The following is a 25,386-nucleotide window of genomic DNA, read 5'->3' as shown; positions in this document are numbered from 1 at the left end:
ATAGTAAACAAAGAAGTTCCCCTATATGTCATAGAGTGTGTCGGCATTCTGATTCTTGGCAACTAATGAGTGTGAATGTTAATTGTCTGATGTCATTCAGGTGCTGTTCAATAGTGTGAATCTTCAATAACCAATAGCATGTGCATCTTGAGCCTAAAGCTCTAGCAGGATTCGAACTCTCAACCTAACAAACACCAGCACTAGGCATTATCCCACTCTGCCACTGACAATCATACACATTCAGCAGTCACATTCAAATGGTGAAAATGTGTGTTGGTAAACACACAAGAAAAACTCCAAGTACACATTTGACAATAAAATGAAGGGCTTTCCTGAAAAAATACACCTGAAAACTTTTGGATATTCTGGGGCAATTAGACATTTATAGAGAAGAACAGTAATGGATGAAATATAAATATGATAGACTTAATGATGAAGGACAAATAGTAAACAAAGAAGTTCCCCTATATGTCATAGAGTGTGTCGGCATTCTGATTCTTGGCAACTAATGAGTGTGAATGTTAATTGTCTGATGTCATTCAGGTGCTGTTCAATAGTGTGAATCTTCAATAACCAATAGCATGTGCATCTTGAGCCTAAAGCTCTAGCAGGATTCGAACTCTCAACCTAACAAACACCAGCACTAGGCATTATCCCACTCTGCCACTGACAATCATACACATTCAGCAGTCACATTCAAATGGTGAAAATGTGTGTTGGTAAACACACAAGAAAAACTCCAAGTATACATTTCACAATAAAATGAAGGGCTTTCCTGAAAGAGTACACCTGAAAACTTTTGGATATTCTGGGGCAATTAGACATTTATAGAGAAGAACAGTAATGGATGAAATATAAATATGATAGACTTAATGATGAAGGAAAAATAGTAAACAAAGAAGTTCCCCTATATGTCATAGAGTGTGTCGGCATTCTGATTCTTGGCAACTAATGAGTGTGAATGTTAATTGTCTGATGTCATTCAGGTGCTGTTCAATAGTGTGAATCTTCAATAACCAATAGCATGTGCATCTTGAGCCTAAAGCTCTAGCAGGATTCGAACTCTCAACCTAACAAACACCAGCACTAGGCATTATCCCACTCAGCCACTGACAATCATACACATTGAACAGTCACATTCAAATGGTGAAAATGTGTGTTGGCAAACACACAACATCAAGAAAATTCCTAGCATACATTTGACAATAGAATTAAGGGCTTTATAAAAAAGAGTACATATCTGAAAATGTGCACTGTTAATGGTATCCACCTAATGATGGTTGTATGGTTGTTATCCAAGAAAAAAAAATTACTCATATAGGAATATAGGTGATATAGGAGAAATGGGCTGAGTGGTCGAACTTTATTGGCCTATATCTCTGAAATGGAACAACGTATCCAAATTCTTTTGATAACTTTTGTGAGGCTTTGTCTATACATTGTCTGTGAGAATTTTGGTGAAGATTTGATAATTTTTGAAGCCTGTGAAACTTTTGATGATGTTTGGCTTTTCTCTGAAATTGTGGCAAAAGTAAACATTTTTAGAGCATAAGACCAGGGTGAAAAAGATGCATCTGAATGTAGAGATTAATATGATGAAAGAATTTTGAGTCTAGGTGAATCTGGTAAGGAGAAATAAGCGTTTTTGACAAGAGCGCCACCTTTGGGTGCAGTACCCCAAATTTGGGTTATGGGTAGTGGGGGGTACTGGTAACAATACTTGAAAATGTCAAGTTTCTAGGACTTACGGTTTATAGGAATATAGGTGATCTAGGAAAAAAGGCCTAAGTGGTCTAACTTTATTGGCCTATATCTCTGAAATGGAACAAAATATCAAAATTCCTAGCGATAACTTTTGTGAGGCTTGGTCTAAACATTGTCTGTGAGAATTTTGGTGAAGATTCGATTATTTTTGAAGAGTGTGAAACTTTTTATAATGTTTGGCTTTTCCATGAAATTGTGGAAAAAGTAAACATTTGTAGACCATAAGACCAGGGCCAAAAAGATGCATCTGAGTTTAGAGATTAATATTCTGAAAGAATTTTGAGTCTAGGTGAATCTGGTAAGGAGAAATAAGCATAATTAACTTTTTTTTTCAATAGCGCCACCTTTGGGTGCAGTACCCCAAATTTTGGGTTATGGGTAGAGGGGGGTACTGGTAACCATACCTGAACATTTCAAGAGTTTTGGAGTTACGGTTTAGGCTGCAGTATGACTTTTACAGAATTTTGGCCAAAAAATGAACGGTACAGAAACAATAGGGTTCCTGCAGCTACGCTGCTCGGACCCCTAATAATAATAATCCTTACAAAAACAATAGGGCCTTGCGCCCTTCGGTGCTCGGGCCCTAATAATAATAATAAATATAACCGCAAGCGGTGATTTACGGGGTCCGAGCAAAACGAACATGATGGCATAGCTTTTTAGTTTTACATATGCTTTGATTGTTTGGGCACAATTGTTCAAAAGAAACGTGATCGGATTTCGGTTATCGGATTTCAGTTACCGGATTTCAGCTATCGGATTGGATCAAATCTTGAAAATGGGTTGTTCAAAGGGAAACAAGGATCCTGAAATTGGATTAGATCACATAATCTATTCTTGGTTTTGATCTGGATAAAACCTTCACTTTGTGTCGTTCAAAACTTTTGAGTTGGATTGGAATAAATTTGATGCATAAAATTAGGATTACCCTGTGCTGTAACATTATAGTGTGCTAACCTCCACAACCCAACAGTATTCTAACAATACTTGATTCTACAGGACTATTTATTTGTTGTGGATAAGATGAAGGGTTTGATAATGGAAGGCAGTGTTTCCCACAGAATTGAATTGTATTTGTGGTGGTGGGTTCTGTGTCGGAGTCAATAAGATAAACAGCGTATAATTATACAGTTATACTTGCCTTGCACTACAAGTCCATATTGACAAGTAGCTGTAATGCTGTAATGTTATAGTGTGCTAACCTCCACAACCCAACAGCATTCTATTCTAGTATGCTAACCTCCACAACCCAACAGTATTTTAACACTAATGCTTCAGGTGGGATTTGAACACTCAACATAAGGATGACCAGTACAAGGCATTATCCCACTAAGCCACTGTCAATCCTACATCTTTGCCAGTCACATTCACATGGTGAAAATGTGTATTGGTAAACACACAAGAAAAACTCCAAGTATACATTTGACAATAAAATGAAGGGCTTTCCTGAAAGAACACCTGAAAACGTTTGGAAATTCTGGGACAATTAGACATTTGTAGAGAAGAACAGTAATGGATGAAATATAAATATGATAGACTTAATGATGAAGGAAAAATAGTAAACAAAGAAGTTCCCCTATATGTCTTCGAGTGTGTCGGCATTCTGATTCTTGGCAACTAATGAGTGTGAATGTTGATTGCCTGATGTCATTCAGGTGCTGTTCAATGGTGTGACTCTTCAATAACCAATAGCATGTGCATCTTGAGCCTAAAGCTCTAGCAGGATTCGAACTCTCAACCTAACAAACACCAGCACTAGGCATTATCCCTCTGAGCCACTAACAATCCGACATATTAGGCAGTCACATTCACATGGTGAAAATGTGTGTTGGTAAACACACAAGAAAAACTCCAAGTATACATTTGACAATAAAATGAAGGGCTTTCCTGAAAGAGTACACCTGAAAACTTTTGGATATTCTGGGGCAATTAGACATTTATAGAGAAGAACAGTAATGGATGAAATATAAATATGATAGACTTAATGATGAAGGAAAAATAGTAAACAAAGAAGTTCCCCTATATGTCATAGAGTGTGTCGGCATTCTGATTCTTGGCAACTAATGAGTGTGAATGTTGATTGCCTGATGTCATTCAGGTGCTGTTCAATGGTGTGACTCTTCAATAACCAATAGCATGTGCATCTTGAGCCTAAAGCTCTAGCAGGATTCGAACTCTCAACCTAACAAACACCAGCACTAGGCATTATCCCTCTGAGCCACTAACAATCCGACATATTAGGCAGTCACATTCACATGGTGAAAATGTGTGTTGGTAAACACACAAGAAAAACTCCAAGTATACATTTGACAATAAAATGAAGGGCTTTCCTGAAAGAGTACACCTGAAAACTTTTGGATATTCTGGGGCAATTAGACATTTATAGAGAAGAACAGTAATGGATGAAATATAAATATGATAGACTTAATGATGAAGGAAAAATAGTAAACAAAGAAGTTCCCCTATATGTCAGAGTGTGTCGGCATTCTGATTCTTGGCAACTAATGAGTGTGAATGTTAATTGCCTGATGTCATTCAGGTGCTGTTCAATGGTGTCAATCTCCAATAACCAATAGCATGTGCATCTTGAGCTTCAAGCTCTAGCAGGATTCGAACTCTCAACCTAACAAACAACAGCAGTGTGTAATGAGTGTGAATGTTAATTGCCTGATGTCATTCAGGTGCTGTTCAATGGTGTGACTCAGAAGGCTCAATGGTATGGAGTGATGACACGGAGATGGCAGGTTTCGGTGCAACACAAGTTAACTTTATTTGAGTTTCAATGCATCTGTTCTTTTGTTCTTTACTTGTATGTGTGCTGCATCAAAGAGGAAACAAACAGAAAATGGAGTAATCAGTGAAATGGGGTAAATCAGTACAGATCCCAACTCACAAACAAACCAATTGACATTTGAACAATAAACTGAAATCATATGGCTATATAAGGTACAACTAAACAATACTTGACATCCCAAGTCAACCAACATCACCTAATCATCTCTCACATGGGACTCCAACACACCAAACCAACAAACAAAGACCTTAACTTTACACATGATGGCAGAGCTACTCTACAAACTGATAAACATCACAAAAGTCATAGTGAGGGTGATTAAAGTGATGACTTACGTTAACTCAAAGACGCACACAGAGCAGGACACACTGGAGTGCTGGGTTGAGATGAACAAAAGAGCGAACTGAGGGCGAGCAAACAATTTATCCTGGTCTGAGCCCCTGCTCCGGAGCTACAGGGTTTCCCAGCGGGTAAACTTTGGAAAGATTTGCAAAGATTTGGGAAAGATTTTTGAAAGACTACAGTCTCAGACCCTCTCACATCTAAAGACAAGTAGTAGAGTTTTAAGTCACAGACTATGATTTTGCAATGACTAGGGATCTTGCAGGGTCACTATTTACAAGATTGCAACATGATTCCTTTAAATTATTACCCATTGTGCAATAGATAAACAGGAACTGAAAATTATAGCCTACTAAACTCAAAGTCGTATTTTCATGTTTCTGCAGCATTGTTTCATGCGTGACATCCTTAACCGATATTGAGTTGTTCTGTCAAGTGGAAGAGCCGACTAAATATGTATAAGAAATGACAAATATTATAAGAATAACAAATAATTATAGGCTACAGCTTATAATTATACAGTAATACTTGCCTTGCACTACAAGTCCATATTGACATGTAGCTGTAATGTTATAGTGTGTTATCCTCCACAACCCAACAGCATTCTATTGTAGTATGCTAACATCCACAACCCACTAATGCTTCAAGTGGGATTTGAACTCTCAACCTAAGGATCACCAGTACAAGGCATTATCCTACTGAGCCACTGTCAATCCTACATGTTGGCCAGTCACATTCACATGGTGAAAATGTGTATTGGTAAACACACAAGAAAAACTCCAAGCATGGAGGGGCGATTAGACATTTGTAGAGATGAACACTAATAGATTAAATATAAATATGATAGACTTAATGATGAAGGAAAAATAGTAAACAAAGAAGTTCCCCTGAATGTCATAGAGTGTCTCGGCATTCTGATTCTTGGCAACTGATGAGTGTGAATGTTGATTGCCTGATGTCATTCAGGTGCTGTTCAATGGTGTGAATCTTCAATAACCAATAGTATTCGAGCTAGAGCCTAAAACACTACCGGGGATTCGAACCCTCAACCTCAACCTAACAAACACCAGCACTAGGCATTATCCCACTGAGCCACTGACAATCCTACATATTGGGTAGTCACATTCACATGGTGAAAATGTGTGTTGGTAAACACACAAGAAAAACTCCAAGTATATATTTGACAATAAAATGAAGGGCTTTCCTGAAAAAATACACCTGAAAACTTTTGGATATTCTGGGGCAATTAGACATTTATAGAGAAGAACAGTAATGGATGAAATATAAATATGATAGACTTAATGATGAAGGAAAAATAGTAAACAAAGAAGTTCCCCTATATGTCATAGAGTGTGTCGGCATTCTGATTCTTGGCAACTAATGAGTGTGAATGTTAATTGTCTGATGTCATTCAGGTTCTGTTCAATAGTGTGAATCTTCAATAACCAATAGCATGTGCATCTTGAGCCTAAAGCTTTAGCAGGATTCGAACTCTCAACCTAACAAACACCAGCACTAGGCATTATCCCACTCTGCCACTGACAATCATACACATTCAGCAGTCACATTCAAATGGTGAAAATGTGTGTTGGTAAACACACAAGAAAAACTCCAAGTATACATTTGACAATAAAATGAAGGGCTTTCCTGAAAGAGTACACCTGAAAACTTTTGGATATTCTGGGGCAATTAGACATTTATAGAGAAGAACAGTAATGGATGAAATATAAATATGATAGACTTAATGATGAAGGAAAAATAGTAAACAAAGAAGTTCCCCTATATGTCATAGAGTGTGTCGGCATTCTGATTCTTGGCAACTAATGAGTGTGAATGTTAATTGTCTGATGTCATTCAGGTGCTGTTCAATAGTGTGAATCTTCAATAACCAATAGCATGTGCATCTTGAGCCTAAAGCTCTAGCAGGATTCGAACTCTCAACCTAACAAACACCAGCACTAGGCATTATCCCACTCAGCCACTGACAATCATACACATTCAGCAGTCACATTCAAATGGTGAAAATGTGTGTTGGTAAACACACAAGAAAAACTCCAAGTATACATTTGACAATAAAATGAAGGGCTTTCCTGAAAGAGTACACCTGAAAACTTTTGGATATTCTGGGGCAATTAGACATTTATAGAGAAGAACAGTAATGGATGAAATATAAATATGATAGACTTAATGATGAAGGAAAAATAGTAAACAAAGAAGTTCCCCTATATGTCATAGAGTGTGTCGGCATTCTGATTCTTGGCAACTAATGAGTGTGAATGTTAATTGTCTGATGTCATTCAGGTGCTGTTCAATAGTGTGAATCTTCAATAACCAATAGCATGTGCATCTTGAGCCTAAAGCTCTAGCAGGATTCGAACTCTCAACCTAACAAACACCAGCACTAGGCATTATCCCACTCAGCCACTGACAATCATACACATTGAGCAGTCACATTCAAATGGTGAAAATGTGTGTTGGCAAACACACAACATCAAGAAAATTCCTAGCATACATTTGACAATAGAATTAAGGGCTTTATAAAAAAGAGTACATATCTGAAAATGTGCACTGTTAATGGTATCCACCTAATGATGGTTGTATGGTTGTTATCCAAGAAAAAAAAATTACTCATATAGGAATATAGGTGATATAGGAGAAATGGGCTGAGTGGTCGAACTTTATTGGCCTATATCTCTGAAATGGAACAACGTATCCAAATTATTTTGATAACTTTTGTGAGGCTTTGTCTAAACATTGTCTGTGAGAATTTTGGTGAAGATTTGATAATTTTTGAAGCCTGTGAAACTTTTTATGATGTTTGGCTTTTCTCTGAAATTGTGGCAAAAGTAAACATTTTTAGAGCATAAGACCAGGGTGAAAAAGATGCATCTGAATGTAGAGATTAATATGATGAAAGAATTTTGAGTCTAGGTGAATCTGGTAAGGAGAAATAAGCGTTTTTGACAAGAGCGCCACCTTTGGGTGCAGTACCCCAAATTTGGGTTATGGGTAGTGGGGGGTACTGGTAACAATACTTGAAAATGTCAAGTTTCTAGGACTTACGGTTTATAGGAATATAGGTGATCTAGGAAAAAAGGCCTAAGTGGTCTAACTTTATTGGCCTATATCTCTGAAATGGAACAAAATATCAAAATTCTGAGCGATAACTTTTGTGAGGCTTGGTCTAAACATTGTCTGTGAGAATTTTGGTGAAGATTCGATTATTTTTGAAGAGTGTGAAACTTTTTATAATGTTTGGCTTTTCCATGAAATTGTGGAAAAAGTAAACATTTGTAGACCATAAGACCAGGGCCAAAAAGATGCATCTGAGTTTAGAGATTAATATTCTGAAAGAATTTTGAGTCTAGGTGAATCTGGTAAGGAGAAATAAGCATAATTAACTTTTTTTTTTCAATAGCGCCACCTTTGGGTGCAGTACCCCAAATTTTGGGTTATGGGTAGAGGGGGGTACTGGTAACCATACCTGAAAATTTCAAGAGTTTTGGAGTTACGGTTTAGGCTGCAGTATGACTTTTACAGAATTTTGGCCAAAAAATGAACGGTACAGAAACAATAGGGTTCCTGCAGCTACGCTGCTCGGACCCCTAATAATCCTTACAAAAACAATAGGGCCTTGCGCCCTTCGGTGCTCGGGCCCTAATAATAATCCTTACAAAAACAATAGGGCCTTGCGCCCTTCGGTGCTCGGGCCCTAATAATAATCCTTTCAAAAACAATGCGCACCGTCGGTGCTCGGGCCCTAATGAGCTATTCATTGTCGAAGGTGCATGGTCAAGTGAAATTCTTACTTTGGAAAACAAACATTTGCCGATATCATCGCCGATCATCAGAATATTGCTCTGGACTGCAGGTAACTTGTTAACCCAGTGGTTCTCAAACTTTTATTTAATTCCCCACTTTGATCAAGGGGCATTACTGATGATAGTGGAGATAACGTGTTATCCCGAGGCCTTTGCCAGTCAGCATCTCCGACGGTAGTCTACCCTATTAAAAATAGGCTATACGTTTTCGATGTCCCAAACGGAGAGACATAGGCTACTTTATTGTTTTTAACGATCTCTATGCTACTCACAAAAATGTAGGCATGGGGACATGATGAAGTAGGCTATCCAACTGTCGTGTGTTAAATTATTGTGATTACGAGCCAGTGGTTTTCAAACATGCGTGACTCGGACATCTAACTAAATGCAACAGGCTCATATCGTCCTCGCATTCGCAAAATGAGGACCAGTGTTTTGTCAAATTGCTCATAGCTATTCGTTTTAACGAATGCTTTTTGTATAGGCTACTATCTTAATCTTGGAATATCGGGAAGGGAAGTGGCGCGTCTGCAGTCAGCCAAATATGAATGTAATTCTGCGGCATAAAGCAGATGTATTTGTTTATTGTACAGAAACAGAAAAATAAAAATGACATGTCAAGCAGTCAACTGACTACATTGCAGTCAAGAAGTAGGGTAAATTAAGACACATTTTTGATTTGCGTAGTTGCATTGCCCCCAACACTGACAATAACATAGCAGATTTCGATTTTCGCTACCACCGTGTAGTCAAGCCTTAAGCCATACCCAAGTAGCCTTAATGAGGTAATGTTTAATTATGCATGATTTATTTTGTTATTGAATTCGTAGGCTGGGATTCCTCTCGGTAACAATTATGTTTGGTAGCCTCCTGCTTTTTCAGAAGGGGCGGCAGTCAGGCTACTGACAGAGCGATGTACAGTGGCAGAGCGACGCACAGTGGCTGAAAGTGGTACTAAAGCTTCACGCAGCTTCACGCCTCGTAATGCGCGACTGAAGTGGCCATTTGAAAGCGATGCCCACTGTACATCAAATATTAACGTAACCTAACATATCTTAGTATCAATCTTCCACTAGCTAGCTAGCTAGCATTAACGTCAGTGGTTTTTGCACAGTGATTTGCATGGCTACTCGCCACAACTGCTTGTCACCTTGTATGTATTCTAAAGTTTTGAATACACCCCTCCACAGCATAATTAAGTACCTTTTGATAGCTTCTGGAGGAAAGTAAATCCTTTTTCGACCAAAACGTCCCCAAAGCCTGCTTTCATATACTGTCAGCTTCCATTGTCCACAATGTATTTCTAATCAAGTCTGGTTTGTTTGTCCGAGTTTTCACACGGTAACAATGGGGGGCGGGGCTTAGCGACAGGTCAATTGGCACACCCCGTCAACTTAAGAAGAAATGGTGTTCATCATGATAAGAACGAAACTGCGAACAATTCTGAGGTTTAAGACTCTTTACTATGACAAAATAACCATGTTTTTTTGGTTTCATGGTTTTTTGATTAACCATGACTGTAGTTTGACCAGGTTTTTTTGTTTTCATGGGTAACCATGATAACCATGGTTTATCACTATAGTTGATGAATAAGCACCATGCCCCGCAGGGGTGCTGCTAGAAAATTTGGGCCCTATGACAGACAATAATTCTGGGCTCCCTGTCAGTGCTGGGCCCTTAGAATTGTCCTGACTTCCCCCCCACCAGCAGCACCCCTGATGCTCTGTGTGAGGATTGAACTCACAACCCACTACCTACATGTACCTTCTACCTACCGTGCTAACAAGGCTTCAACTGCAGATGTCAGTACGGAGATCTCCTGGTTAATCACTATTGTTTTATCATGGTTTCACTGCAGTTAAACCCTAACATTACCATGGTATAAACCATGGCTTTCCTCAGAAGGTATAAATCATGGTTTTTCCTAACCCAACTTCATAGTTGAAAAAACACTGTAGTTACACGGCTACCATGTTAAAACCATAGTAGTACCACAGTCACCATGAAGTGCAATAGGGAACCATGGTGGTATCAAAGTTACAATGAAGCTTACTTGAATAGAAAATTACTATGCATTAACCATAGTAGTACTATGATTAGGAGCATGGTGATCATCATCACCATGGAGTACCATGGTAAAACCATAGTTACTGCATTAAAACCATAGGAAACCATAGTGAATTTTCTTAAGGGTTTGACCATTCTATTTTTTTAATCTCAAAGACCTGTGACCTCACCCCCTTCTCTCTCTCTCTCCCTCTCTCACCTGCTCTCTCCACAAGGCTATGCAGTATATGGAGCTGCTTCCTGAGGAGAGACGTCCAGTGGCAGGCACTGAGGGAGCTATGCATCGTCGTAGGCAGTTGGTGAGGCAACTCCCTCTCCATGATCATGATCCTTTACACTGCCACAACCTGTCTGATGCAGAACTGCAGGCCATGGCCACCTTTGTGAAGAACTTTAAGGAGCAGGTTTTAGGTGTGGGGGAGGTATCTCTGCCTGGGGAGAGGGAGAAGGCACAGGAGAAGAGTGAATCTCCTGCAGAACCATCTCAGACGATACAGCCCATTACCAACGGCACTTTGGAGAAGAGTGATAAGAAAAGTGAATATGTGAGTCTGCCCTAATTTTTTTCTCTCTCTCTCTCTCTCTCTCTCTCACTCACACTTGTGCATACAAACAAATTAACTACATAATATTACATAACAGGCTCTTGAACATGATCACCATCTCTGTACCTTTACTCAAGTCATCAGGGGCCTCATGTACAAAGACTTGGATTTCAAAAAGTGTGGATTTCATACTAAAACATTGCGTACGTGCAAACCTGGGCAAATGCGTGAAGCCGACCCCATTTATCACAGTTTTTGTGGAAAGCTCTTCAAAATCTGAAATGTTTGATAAGCCACTCATCAACAATCGTGTAACCAAATATCGGCGCTGTGTATAGGTTTCACATTCCCTTTTAATTCTTATCCTTTAATAAGTCTACAGTTGTCATTATAGATAGGTTGTTGCACAACTTAGTAGTATTTGCGCATGTTGCATGTCCATTTATCTAGAAACATAGGCCTACTTGAAAGTGTTATAATTTTTAATAACCCACATTTCACAATATACTGTGCAAATAAAGGCCTAGACTCGCGATCAACTAATGTTGTTGCGCTGCATTGCCTCTAAGTGCCGCCAACTGACGATACACATTGAAAATGTGCGTACACCAGGCCAGACATGAAGTTGGCGTGGAGGACCGCACATTCTCACGTTCAAGTCAGTCTTCGTACATTCAAACGTGAGTGTGAGAAGTGGCGTACGCAGCATTTTTGTGCCTATGCAAGCTTTGTACATGAGTCCCCAGGTGCTTACTCTAAATCAACCATACTTGTGTTCATTGAGAGTGTGAATTGTCTTTACAGTTTTTCTCAGTTGCTAAAACACTAAAACCCATTGTCTGTTGTCAATACCTTAAACCATTTCACATGGACACAATTTGCAGATCTCACAATTTTTAGCAAAACTTTGAACACATTCTCATTCTCAAAACACATTCTGCACTCTAATGCACATGCATCCATACTGGTAAACACAAGTGGCAAAAATGAAATAGAAATATAAACATGTCGTTGATTAAACACAACCACTCAAAATGTATTTCACTTGTTTCAAATGATGTGACAAAACCAATATAAGCCAGTTCAGAGAGCAAACAGGTTGTTGAAGGTGGGAATGAGAATGGATAGAAGAAACTATGTGAGAGGACGAGGACGAGTGCATATGCGAGGTGGGGGACGAGGATGAAGGGGAGGATGGCAAAAAAAGGATTTTTATTGGACACTGTAGAGTGCATTGTAGGCTGTATACTGTACAATACTGTAAACAAATCGTATGGCCCTGAACATTGTGCTTTCCATTTGTTTACAGTACTGACTGCTCAATAGATTTTGACTGGTTGCAAGTTCATATCAACAAAGAACAAGAATCAAAGGACAAGTTTCTGAGATGCAGGGTACTGTAAAAATAGGGGTACAAGGAGGAGGAAGAACAAAAAAAGCAAAGAGCAAAGCAAAGTATTTTTTCGTTCATCAAAAGACAATGACGGAAAAATGAGAAATTTGTTTTGAGATTAAAAATGTACTTCTCCCTGAGAACTATATGTTTTGAACAATGTGTTTTCTATTTTCTGGTTTACTGACTGCTTGTGTATATCATTTTGATCACTTTGTTTATGATTTGAGAGCAGTGTTTAATTTTGAGCACAGGTAAAACTGTTTTGAGGCGAAAGTTTGATTTTGCAAGAGGAGTCAGAGGTTTTGTAAATAATGCTTGAAGCTGAAGTTTTGTGTTTTAAGAAAATAGAGCAAGGTTGTGTTTTAGCAATTGAGAAAAACTGTAATTATACCTCCGCACTGGCGATAGCCGTGGCCATAGGATTAAGTTTTGGAGGTCAAGGAGGTGGAGGTGAAGTTCAAGGTCACTGTGACCATGGGGAGTGGCAAATAACGACATAAGGTGTGGTCTGGCACGTGATCTAAAAATCACTATCTTACACCATCTAAAAAGCATTACGCCACTGATCAAGAAAAACCTGGTCTATAGCGAAAGGCGCATATGAAGCACAGCTGAAGATGCAGTCACGAGATGCAAGTGTAACGGATGCCAGCTAGCTTAGCTGTGCTTGTGGAATGTTGGTAAACCTCACTCCCCGACGCCTCAAATGTGCTGCTGGCATGCGAGCTAGTAGCCTGTGCTTTTAGCTCAATTGTTAGCGCGCTCGCCTCCCGATCCGAGGTGCTGCTGTTCGCGGGTTCGAGTCCGGGCGTGTGCAGGGCTGAATCGTGCAGGTTCAACACAACGCAGGTTACATATATAAACATACTCTTCTAGTCACAAACAATTTCAGTTAAGCATGGTTTAGTGGAATACCTGTTCCATACGGTCTCACATGCAAGCAGATTTCTTCAAATGCGCTGGTGACCATCAAAATACCGATGCGCTGTTTGAAGTCGCGCTGCTTGCTGTTAAAGGGAATCTCTCCTTGTTTTAAAGGATGTTACACCCAAAACACACCCATGACTGATTAAGAAACATAAAAACCACCTTTTTGAGCCAGGCGTCGACGTTTGATAACAAAACCACCCCCAATGTGGACTGGACAAACCCCCGAAATTTATTTAAAACTATTCACCAGTGACCATGATTGCCAATATAGGGCCCTAAATATATATATATATCTATATATAATCTATATTACTTGCCTTGCGACACACATGTTTGTCAACCAGAAATTCTGTGTGGAGGCATATCATTGCAACTTCATCATTCTGGTTTTATTATTTTTATTATCATATATTATTATATGTAAGTGTGTTGCTGTGTTTCTTGCCAGAGGTGCAGTGGCTGTGGGGAACTGGCAGCAGAGGACAGTCTGGTGGTGTATGCTGAGAGGGCTGGTTACCAGAAGCTGTGGCACCCCACCTGCTTTATATGTGCAGAGTGTGGGGAGGGGCTGGTGGATCTGGTGTACTTCTGGATAAACGGAAGACTGCTGTGTGGACGCCATTACGGCCAGAGTGGGAGACCCCGTTGTCCTGGTTGTGATGAGGTAGGGGTAGCAATGGTTATGCATGTTGTGATGTGAATGTCTACTGTTTTACTGAGCCACCCTGTAAATGTAGAAATTAGAAAAGAAATCTGTAGTTAAAAACAAATGAAAAATATGAAAATGTAGTGTATTTATATTTTCAAATCTTTGGTAATGTGGTAATGTTATGATGTGTGTTTTGAATTGAAAATATGTCCACTATAACCTGACTCTATCTCCCTGTCTATTCACCCACAGCTGATTTTCTCTGAGTTGTATCATAAAGGAGAAGATGGGCAGTTATGGCATAAAGAGCATTACTGCTGCTGGGAATGTGGTCAGAATCTCAACACTCCATGTGGTTGTGCCAACAGAAAACTTAGACCTGTCTGAACGGCTGCTCAAATAAACGTAGATGTGTCCATCTGAATAAGCCTTTCAATTAAGCCTGTTAATCAACAATTATCCTGTTGTCTCATCCCATATCCATTACAAAACTCATGACTCTGTTTAATGCATTAAATGCAAAACAGCCTCTTACAAATGGCTCTTAAATTCATCTGAATAAGCCCATGCCAGCCATAGGAAACGTAAGCCCATTTAAACATGATTTGTTTTTACCATTTCGGGAGGAATTAGTTTCTGTGATTTGAAGAATGAGAAGCCCTACTATGCAGGTGGATTGGATATGTCTTATGTATTTCTCTCTTTCAGCCTAGCCTATAGCCAATATAACAATTCATCTGAGCACCTTGTGGATATAGCTCACTGATTCTTGAGATAAGGGACAAAACATGTCCCCCGTCTTTAAGTTGTAGTTTTGCGCTAAAAATTTACAAATTAATCATTTAAAAATACTTTAGAGGTTTAGTGTATTAATGTAAAGGACCGTGTTTACTTATGACGTCAATTTCACATATTTTATATATTTTCATTGGAATGGCTTAAAATACAGACCCTGTACCCTGAAAGACATGCAATTTAGCCTGTCCTCAGCAAGAGGTCACAATGTGAAACTGCAAAAACAAGTGTTTAAAAGTGCAACAAATGCATAAATATAACTAAATGAATTGAGTGGTTAGATAAAATGTCACATAATAGATGAAGTGAACTTAACATCATTATTACACATAAACACTGCTAAGTGTTAGTAGTCATGGTGGTTAGTATTAATAAGTATATCAATGGTACTATATAGTGTTATACTATAGAGAGAAAAGGCAAGAGAGGGAGAGTTGAGAGAGAGGGGGAGAAGAGGGAGTTGAACATCAAGACAGAGAGAAGAGGTAGAAGGGAGAGTTGAGAGAGAGAGAGGGAGGGGGAGAGAGGAGGGGTTGTACTGTACGGCGTGACACATGAAAAGTCCATGACAGCGCTATGCTATAGCAGCATAACTATGGCATGGTGAAGGGTAGTCAGCACCAGCGCAGGTATGGTCAGTGACCAACATCGCACGCATGACTGGGGTGCCAGTCACACGAGGACACAGCAGGGTGGTCCATTCCAAAAAAACCCTGAGGTGGTTGAAGTTCCACACTGCACCATACCTAACTATGGGAAGCACTAAAGAGGTATGTCTAGATTTAAAAATAGGGAGGGTGTCTACTAATCAAATTGAGGGAAGGAGATTATTCTAGAGGAGGGGTGCGCGGTAGCAGAAAGCTCTGCCTCCTACTGTAGTTTTTAAGATTCTTGGGATTACAAGAATTCCAGTATTTTGTGATCGTAGGGGTCTAGGGGGGTTATATGGGACTAGGAGATCTTTAATATATTCAGGTGCCCAGCCATTTATGGCTTTGTATGTTAGAAGTAATATTTTGAAGTCAATATGACTTTTAACAGATAGCCAGTGCAAAGATGCTTGGATAGGGGAAATATGTTCATATTTTTTGGTCCTAGTGAGCAGCAAGCAGCTGCATTTTTTATAAGCTGTAAGCTCTTTAGACATGTTTATTGCAGCCAGCGTATAGAGCATTGCAATAGTCTATCCTTGAAATGACAAAAGCGTGGGTTAATTTTTAAACGTCTGGTAAAGATACGGACTTCCTTATTTTTTAAATGTTCCCTGAGTGGTAAAATGAAGTTTTGGTGATCTGTTTTATGTGATTATTTAGTGATAGGTCCAGGTCAATTTTAACTCCTAGATTTTAACACTTGTGGATGAGGTCATGGGAAGATCACTATACTGTATGTAGCCTCTGATAAGGATAGGATATTCCTCATCTTTTTAGGATCTAAAACCATGACTTCTGTTTTATCTGTGTTCAAAAGCAGGAAGTTGTTTGTCATCTATGTTTTTATATCTCTTATACATGTGTCAAGTTTGGCAAACAGGGTTAATTAATCAGGTTTTATGAAGATGTATAATTGTGCATCATCTGCATAAGAATGGAAATTAATGACATGTTTCCTAATTTCAGAGCCTAGGGGAAGCATATAAAGAGAAAATAACAGGGGCCCCAGTACTGAGCCTTGAGGCACTCCATATTTTACCATAGTAGATGGTTCAGGGTAGATGGTTCATTATGGACTTGTACAAATTGTCGACGGTTAGAAAGGTATGATCTCAACCAAGCAAATGCTGAGTCTTTGATGCCTATGGAATGTTCAAGCCTATGAAATAGTATGTCATGGTCTATGGTGTCAAAGGCATCGCTGAGGTCTAGGAGGACCAGTATTGATACATATCCATTATCAGCAGCAATGAGGAGGTATCCATAATCAACAGCAATGAGCTTTCCCTTTTTGAAAGGCATCTTTATTAAGCAGATCTTTTTAAGTGTGAGCTGGGCTTTGGGAGACACCTTCAATCCCTTTTATAATTTGCACTCCTTCAGTGGCAATAAGCTGTCGCTTTTCATTCTAGCTGGACACGTGCGCTTGTCAATGTTCTGCTTATGTTACATTGTTGACCTGCAGCCAAAACTCCCAGCTGTATGTGTACTGTGTGAGTGAGTGCCCTTTCCTCCCATCCCATCCATGCGAGTAGCCCTCCTGTGCCAGCGAGCTGCTACTATCCAGTATGAGATGAGTATCCAGAGATGAGCTTCATTGTGAATGCTTGTATATCACAAATTAAGGGAATACGTGTGGTTAATATTGAGTGAACACGACTGAAAGAGAGTGCATGGTTATCAATAGTATCGGTTTCGGCACGAGTCTCTGAGCATAAAATCTTACCCGACTTTGCATTCAAGTCATTTTGTCTCAGTCAGAGGTCAGGATTTCCAAATATCCAATGTGTAATGAAGGCGGCATTATAGGCAGTGGCTCACAAAAATATCTCTGAGACAGGTGATTGGAGATTGGAGATGACCTCATCCAAGTATAACTTCCCATTGGTTAATGTCTCCTGTACTCCCTTCAAAATCTTGTTACCTCTTATTTTTTTACTGTTTCCCTTCCCTTGAGGGTTCCATATCAAAACTGATTTGTAATTAGTTTCCCTTTCTATCAGCTGTTTGTCAACACAGTCAGTTGTAGTCAACACCGTTGTTTGCCAATGTAACGGAGGCGAACTGAGCTAGCATGCTAGTTGCGCATGTAAATCCTCACATCCCTAACCTTAAGAACGCTTCTAACCGCTGAGTTGGAAGCCTGGGCTTTTAGCTCAGTGGTTAGAGCGGTCGACTCTCACGCCAGTGTGTGTTGAGGTGGCGGGTTCGAGGGCTGTGAGCGGCGGACGAACAGACCTCTGTTACATCAATACCATAAGATGAAGGTTTTTGTCTTTTTTTAACAAATATCTGTTACTTTCTGTGGAATTTATTTTGGTAAATATAGTAAAACATACTTTGAACTACACACAATGATTTCTTATTTGCCTAAGAACACTGATTATATGCTTAATATTAAAGATGAATATACAAAATTAATGTATTTGAAAATGGGGTGTTCCAAAATAGTGTAAAATCATAGCAAAATTGTTTAGAATGAATTTTACTACATAACTGTGCTAGAAAACAACACTATTAAACCCTTAAGAACTTTACAGTCTTTATGAATTTATGAAATTAAGATAAAATATGTTTTGATGTGTCTGATTGAGTTGAACAAATTAAATTATGAAGTGAATGAATGTCAATTTTCATAAAAAAGTCTTTTAATATAAAACATGTTCCCTTTTATATTTTTGTAGCCAAGACCTGTATCTATACACATAGCAATTTTGATTTATGTAGGATTTAAAAAAAATATTGAAGACAAAATGGTTTTGTCCCTTATCCCAAGAATCAGTGTGCTATATGATCTGTTCATTTGAGTGCCTTAAAATTTAATTTTAATGTTTCATTTTGCTTAGTATTATACTGCTAAAATAGTAGCTTAATGCAGTCAAGGACCCTTTTTGATGATCTAAAACACATAGTTTGATGCATGGTTTAAGCGCTTTTAGGGTGTGTCGTATCCAGTCCACTTTTGCTAGTTTGACAGCGGAATAAGTGATCAGACACCAGGTGCATGGCTGTAAAGGATTGTTCTTCTGTTTCTTAATTAATCATGGGTGTGTGTTGTGGATAACATCTATTAAACCAATACGAGTGACATCTGCCATTCTCTTTAAGAACAAAGAGCTCAAATCAAATGGCACATTGGTATTTCGGTGACGAGTGAGTGCACCTCTGCAGAAGGAATCTGCTTGCATGCGTGACCGTGTATGCAACAGCAGGATTCCACTAAAGCTTGCTCTGCTAAAACATGTGTGTGACAAGCCGATTATACACACGTCTGCACCTAGTATTTGAACTCGTAGGCAACGGCCAATTAAAGTCCTACTCTTAGTTATTTGTCTGGCTTACCCTAATAATATTTCTCGCCACATGTTAGACTTCTTGCCTTCTGAAAATAGTAGTGTAGAACTGCACATTTCTCTAGGCCAGGTTCTTCTGGCATTAGCATTTTAATGGTATTAATATAGCAATTTGTGACCATGCGCCTGACCACACCTACTTTTTTCATCGACACGCATGTGAGTGAGCAAGGTTCATTTGACAACTCGTCAACTCGAGCGCCTGGCGGAATAATGATCATTGTGCCGGTGTAAACTAGCAAGGAGAGTTGCATGGCACCTGACGGAATAATGATCATTGCGCCGGTGTAAACTAGCAAGGAGAGTTGCATGGCGCCTGGCTCCATGATTCACCAGGTGTAAAACAGGGCCTGACCATAAGTTTTACACCAGTTTTGTATTGTTTTCTAAATTATAAGGTATTTGCTTCATATGCCAGGAAATGACAGCAACATGCTCTTTCAGACCCTACATCTCTCTTTCACAAAGTATCTTTAATAATAATGCCATGTTTTAACTGGAGGACATTCATCACATACTACCTGCATTTTTTTATTTAACTGTAATATGTTTGTATATAAAATCTAACATACTGCACAAGCAAATCATCCCCAAACTTTTTTTTTTTACAAAAGTAAGGATTTCTTACTTATAATCAAAATTGTCCTATGGTTGCTGTAGTGCTATGAGACATTTTATTAACAATCAAAAAAAAAAAATATATATATATATATTATGGCCTATGTTTCTGTTTCCCCAGATGGCCAATCTGATACTGGAATTTATAGCAGGTTTTGTGTATTGAAGTTACCAAGTTACAGTCGTATTGTACCATAAACATGCCATGTAACCAGTGTCCACCACATTCATGCATATATGTGATTCCTACCCTAATAAAGATGTTCTAAAGTACTATTGAACTGTTACAGAAATGTCATAAATGTATGATTGTTTACATTGTTCTTTACATTTTGTTTAAAGTTTTTGCAGTTTCAAGTAAATATTTATTCATTAGTAAGTTTGCAAGTATTTATTATCACAGGCTGTTCTCATGTGTTGTTACTTGTCATGTGAAGGGTAAAGCGCTGTGGAAGTACAGACCTTGGATCTTGGAGCATACAGTAGCGCTCCAATCTTTGCTCCAGACAGCTTATGACATGAGGGTCTAATTGTTGGTGGTTTTACACAAGATACAAAGCAGGTATTCATACCTGTTTGTTTGAACCTGTCTCAACTGAACACTCTCCAGATGTCTCAGTGCAGATACACCCAGAGTACTGGCTCTCTCACTTAAGGCACTTGATTGTGTGAGTGATATTGCAGGATAAACACATCTTTCTCTGAGATCATGTTCAAATATCCATTTGTTTTAACATCTACAGTAATGCAATTTTCATGATGAGTGCTGAACTGAATTTATGATCAGAATCTGAGTATCAGCTTTCAGAAGCGTAAAGTACCATAGCCTATTTAACCTGTTACACCATAACTGATTTTTCTCTTTTTTTCAGTGATGAGGCTCTAAAAGTTTTACTGAATGACATTTGTACATGTTTATACACATTGTTTTTTGGTCTACTAATCTTTTTACTCTGTTTTTCCTTTTAGTCATGTTTGATCCAGATTAAGTATGCAAAATGCATGCAGATATGAACTATGAAGTTTATGATGATGACTTACCCCTTAATAGGTCAAATAGTTTGCACTGTCCAGGCTATTAGTCGAGCATTCTTGTTTCGCTGTAGACTGCCAGTGACTGTTTTAAATGTATAAAATAATTGGGCCAGCATGTATAAGAATTTCCATTAATTTATCAGGAGAAATATGTTCATTCACATTTCCTTCAGTGCCACATCTCATTGGTCGCAGTTGTGAGAAGACCATTACCATTAAAAAGATAAGGGTTACTAATCATATGTGATTTGGTTATTTTTGTATTTTTTAGGAATGCTGTGATTAAACATTATACCAGCATGTGGTGTTCAAGGGGAAATATTGTGCTCACATGATATGGCAACAGGGAAGTACAAGAGACTTTTGAAAGGTTGTCATGAGGTCAGAATGGTCAGAAACAGCAAGAAAAGAAACAGTCTAGCTCTGTGTTCTATTATTAGTTTTAGAAAGTTCCCCTGTGGGATAGTTAGAGTGTTCTGAAAGTATTTATTACTTAAGAATGGTAAGTATGTAGGGGTTAAGAACAAGAAAAAGGAAAGCGCAACACTGCCTACTCTGAAGGTCTGACTGACCGAAATGTCAGCTCATCAATACATTAGTCGATGCGTTGAGCAGTGTTGCGCTTTTCTTTTTCTCGCTGTCAGTTGTGAGCGATATAGCTGCACCTGTCATATAACTTATCAAGGTGTACAGGCTCCCCTCTATCCAAGCATGTAGTGGTGATATTATGTCCTCTCCGGGGTATTTTGTGCCATAATATGCTAAAGTAAAATACTGTATATGTTTTTAGGAAAAACAAACAGACAGGGTATCCAGGAGCATTCATTTGTTTTTGGCTAAAGTACATGTTCTGCACAAATCCCCTTAGCAAAAACCAAGTGAAAAAATGTGTAACTGCCATCTTTTAAATGGTATGCCACAAAGCAAGTCTATATTTATTATATCTATCTCTCTGAGCCTGCACATGGGATAAACACTTGTGAGATGGAAAGGTAGCCTATTGTAACCCTAAAAAATCCAGAGAGGGATACAGGAATTTCAACTGATTTCACTGCACTTGGCGAGAAACACTGGCATTCACTGTGAGCTTTTAGACTCCAGAACTGTTTCCCTGACCACTTTCTTCTATTTGGGTAAAACAGAAAACTAAAAATAACCATACTGCTTACTTTGCCTCTGAAAATATTGAAACTATTTCTCATATCACATTTTATACCAATTATGTCATCCATAGTTACTGAAAGCTTTGTTCTGATGTGGTAAATAGAATGGTTGTTATTTACAAACTTTGATTTCTAACGGCTGACTGAGGTCAAATAAGGCCCTATACGATTAGACTGCCACATCATTGAATTCAGTGACATTCAGCAAATTACAGCAGTCTTGGATCTGTGAGTTGGAGATAATGTGTCTCATATTGTTTCAGAGATATGCTCTGTTTCAGCCAATTCATATCTTGCTTAGGGAGCACATAGGTAAAGGTGTAATTGGACTGTCTGTTCCACTCAAACATCTAAAATCTTTCACCAGAGTTGTGGACTGTGCCTTTAAAAATGTTATCTGTCAGGAGACCATGAAATTGTTGAATGCAGGATGATGATTTGGTGTGTGCTCTAGTCTGCCTGGGCATGAGTAAGGTAAGGTAGCCTACCACGTGCTCCTCCACGGCCTCCTCTTGTGGTTCATTAGAGGCACAACTTTGAGTGTACTTACTCCTGTATGTGTCTTTCCCATTTGAAGTGTGTACACTACCACCTAGTGGATGCTTGCATCAGAACAGCCACAATTTCTTGGACATGATTTCATGTTTTATTTGCACATTTCCATCACATGTGACCCTGTGTATATTCATGCTTTAGGGTATAATTGATACATTTTCAGAGAAATCAGTCATTATTATTATAGCAGTCATTATTGACCCTGAGAGAGGGTCAATCCTCCCAGGTGCTGTCCATGGGCTAAAATGACCACTGTGTGGCCTCTACCTCTACCGCAAAACGTCTCGCTCTCACACCATTTTCACCATGATTCTGTAGTCCAAGGAGACCAATGGGGAGGTCAACATCTGGTCATCGCAGTTTAAGCTGGTGGACCTGGCTGAGTCAGAGAGACAGAAAGACACACATGCTGAGGGCTCCAGCTTAAAGGTGAGTTGGTATCAGTGGGAATACTGTATTGTGGCCGTGTTACCGGTAATAACATTTTGGTTAAGGCCCCATGACTCATGTGTGTTTGGTGTTTGGTACCAGTGTGTTCTTCAAGAAGAGAGCAGCATCAATCAGTCTCTGATGTGCTGGAGTCAGGTGATCATGCGTCTGGGGGATGTGTCCACTGGGAAGACCCGACACATCTGCTACCATGACTCCAATCTCACCTTCCTGCTGAAGGTGGGTTCAAATGTTATCAGAAATGTGGGTGTGCAAGAAAACCGCACAGCTTAGTTCAACACTGAAAATGTAGCATATGAGACAAAATTGTTACACAAGATAGAACTTATTTCTGCCCATAAGAGCAACTCTAGGTTTTTATTCAGTAGATTATCTGGTAAACCCAAACCCACCTTGTGCCCACCTTGTGCCCCAGTTACTCAGACAGCCTATTTCCACCTGAGAAACATTGCCAAAGTGCGGCCCTTTTTAACTCAACAAGATGCAGAAAAACTAATTCATGCCTATATCACTAGCAGGTTAGACTACTGCAATGCACTTTTCACTGGTCTTCCCAAAAAAGATCTAAAGAAATTGGCACCCATACAGAACTCTGCGGCTAGACTTTTAACTAAAACCAACAAGAGAGAACACATCACCCCTGTGTTGGCTGAACTGAACTGGCTCCCTATTTCCTATATAATTGATTTTAAGGTTATGTTAATTACTTACAAAGCTCTGAATGGCATAGCACCTTCATATATCTCAGATCTTTTAATATCTTACCAACCACAAAGGAAACTTAGATCATCCAATTGTAATCTTTTAATCGTACCCAAAGTGCTCCACAAGCAAAGTGGAGAAGCTGCTTTTATCCATTATGCCCCAAAACTATGGAACACCCTGCCTCTGTACATCAAGTTCAGTAAATATTTTTTAAAAAGATCTGAAAACATACCTGTATAGGAAAGCTTTTAGTTAACTCATCTTATCCTGTAGACTACTTTTTCAGATTATTCTTCATCTGCTACCATTGGAGGGCGCAGCCAGCCAGAAGCAGATGGGCTCCCCCTATTAAGTCAGGTTCTGCTCAAGGTTTCTTCCTGGAATATGGGAGTTTTTCCTTGCCACAGTTGCCATATGGCGTGCTTGTGGGGGGTAAAGGGTTAAGGCTGCCAGTCTTATGACATGTTATTTTCTATATTTTTGATATGTTGCTGATTGGATCATAAACGTAGCCTCGTGAGACCATCCTGATCTCGCGAGCTTCAGGGTTTCACTCGCAGATCAGGATACTTTCCAGACTGATCTGATTTGGAGCAGTTCACCAAACGAACGTCCAATCAGCGTTGGCTTTGAGGCGGGTTGAGGTGTGACGCAACGAACAACATGACGGCATCCACAGAGATGAGCATAGCTATCGCGCAAGTTTTATTCAAATTAGAAAGTATTCCTGGGTAAACTGTGAAGCTATGAGTCTCAGCCATGCAGATGGGAGGAATGAACGACACAGACATCCTCCACGGCTGATTCCAGTTCATAATGGAGGAATATACTATCTTCAGAGGTGTAGGGCCTACCATGAAAACTTGATGGGAATTGTCGTTGATTAGGTTCATAAATGGTAAGTTAAAACATCTTAACGTTTGTCACGTTACCTAACTTAATTGTATGTTAAACGGCATTAGAAGAATACTTTGTTCATCTAATTGGTTGATTTGGCCCGTCGATAACCAACAAAGGTGGTGATAGACAGATGGTTTATCCAATCAGCTAACCAGTATGTCCGCCCCTTCCCAAAAGTTCTTCAATGAAAAGTTCCCAGATGGATATGCGGAGCAAATCCATCTGGCGGAGTCAGGTTATCATAAACGGCCACAGCAATGAAGAAAAGTGATTGATAATGACTGACTGACTATTATTGTGTTACATGCTTCAAATGTAAAGCACTTTGAGCTGCATTCTGTGTATGAAAGGTGCTATACAAATAAAGCTTATTATTATTATTATTATAATTAAAAGTGATGCTGATTGTAAAAAAATCTTGTCCTTTTTTACTGAGAAGGTGGAGGCTATTAGAGCTTCTATTACTCCTGGTTCAAGTTAATATAGGACCCCATTCTCAACAAGATATTTTGAACAAGTACAATCCCATCACCTTATCTGTGATCTCATATGTCTCATATGAAAGTGTCTTCCAGCCCTCTGTGAAGCGGCGGTCATATGGGTTTAGTCAGAGTTTTTTTCTACTGGATTTTTCAGTAATTTCGTGTCAACGATTCCTGGGACACGGAAAGACCGGAGTGCATAAAACTTTGTGGGCAAGTATCCCCACAAAGATGACACGGAACCATTGTTTTTCATTTTGATCCGCCCAACTGGACCCCCCAAAAGCAGGGTAGGCCGGACACAGTTTTTTGTGAATATCTAAGAACCGTAGGGTCTAGGTCTAGGAGGATCTTTTTTTTTTTTAGTAT

At 39.1% G+C, this 25,386-nt stretch overlaps 1 protein-coding gene across 2 annotated transcripts in view; it reads left to right on the top strand.

Moving 5' to 3' along the window:
• The window catches only part of lmcd1 (LIM and cysteine-rich domains 1), an 83,960-nt gene extending 62,958 nt beyond the window's left edge, over positions 1-21,002 (top strand). For both annotated transcript variants that reach the window (XM_076268527.1, XM_076268528.1), the window contains 3 exons: positions 11,004-11,333; positions 14,108-14,323; positions 14,561-21,002. In XM_076268527.1, coding sequence (XP_076124642.1) covers positions 11,004-11,333; positions 14,108-14,323; positions 14,561-14,695 — 681 coding nt within the window. In that variant the 3' untranslated portion in view covers positions 14,696-21,002. The remainder of the gene's footprint in view (positions 1-11,003; positions 11,334-14,107; positions 14,324-14,560) is intronic.
• Positions 21,003-25,386: the final 4,384 nt, after the last annotated feature.

This window comes from Alosa pseudoharengus, unplaced genomic scaffold (genome assembly GCF_046254945.1).
Source record: "Alosa pseudoharengus isolate Yale_2024_CS ecotype anadromous, Long Island Sound unplaced genomic scaffold, YU_APseudo_1.1 YU_APseudo_1.1_scf_5, whole genome shotgun sequence".
NCBI lineage: Eukaryota > Metazoa > Chordata > Actinopteri > Clupeiformes > Clupeidae > Alosa > Alosa pseudoharengus.
Note: the sequence above shows the minus strand (reverse complement) of the source record. Positions and strands in the feature narration are given on the sequence as shown.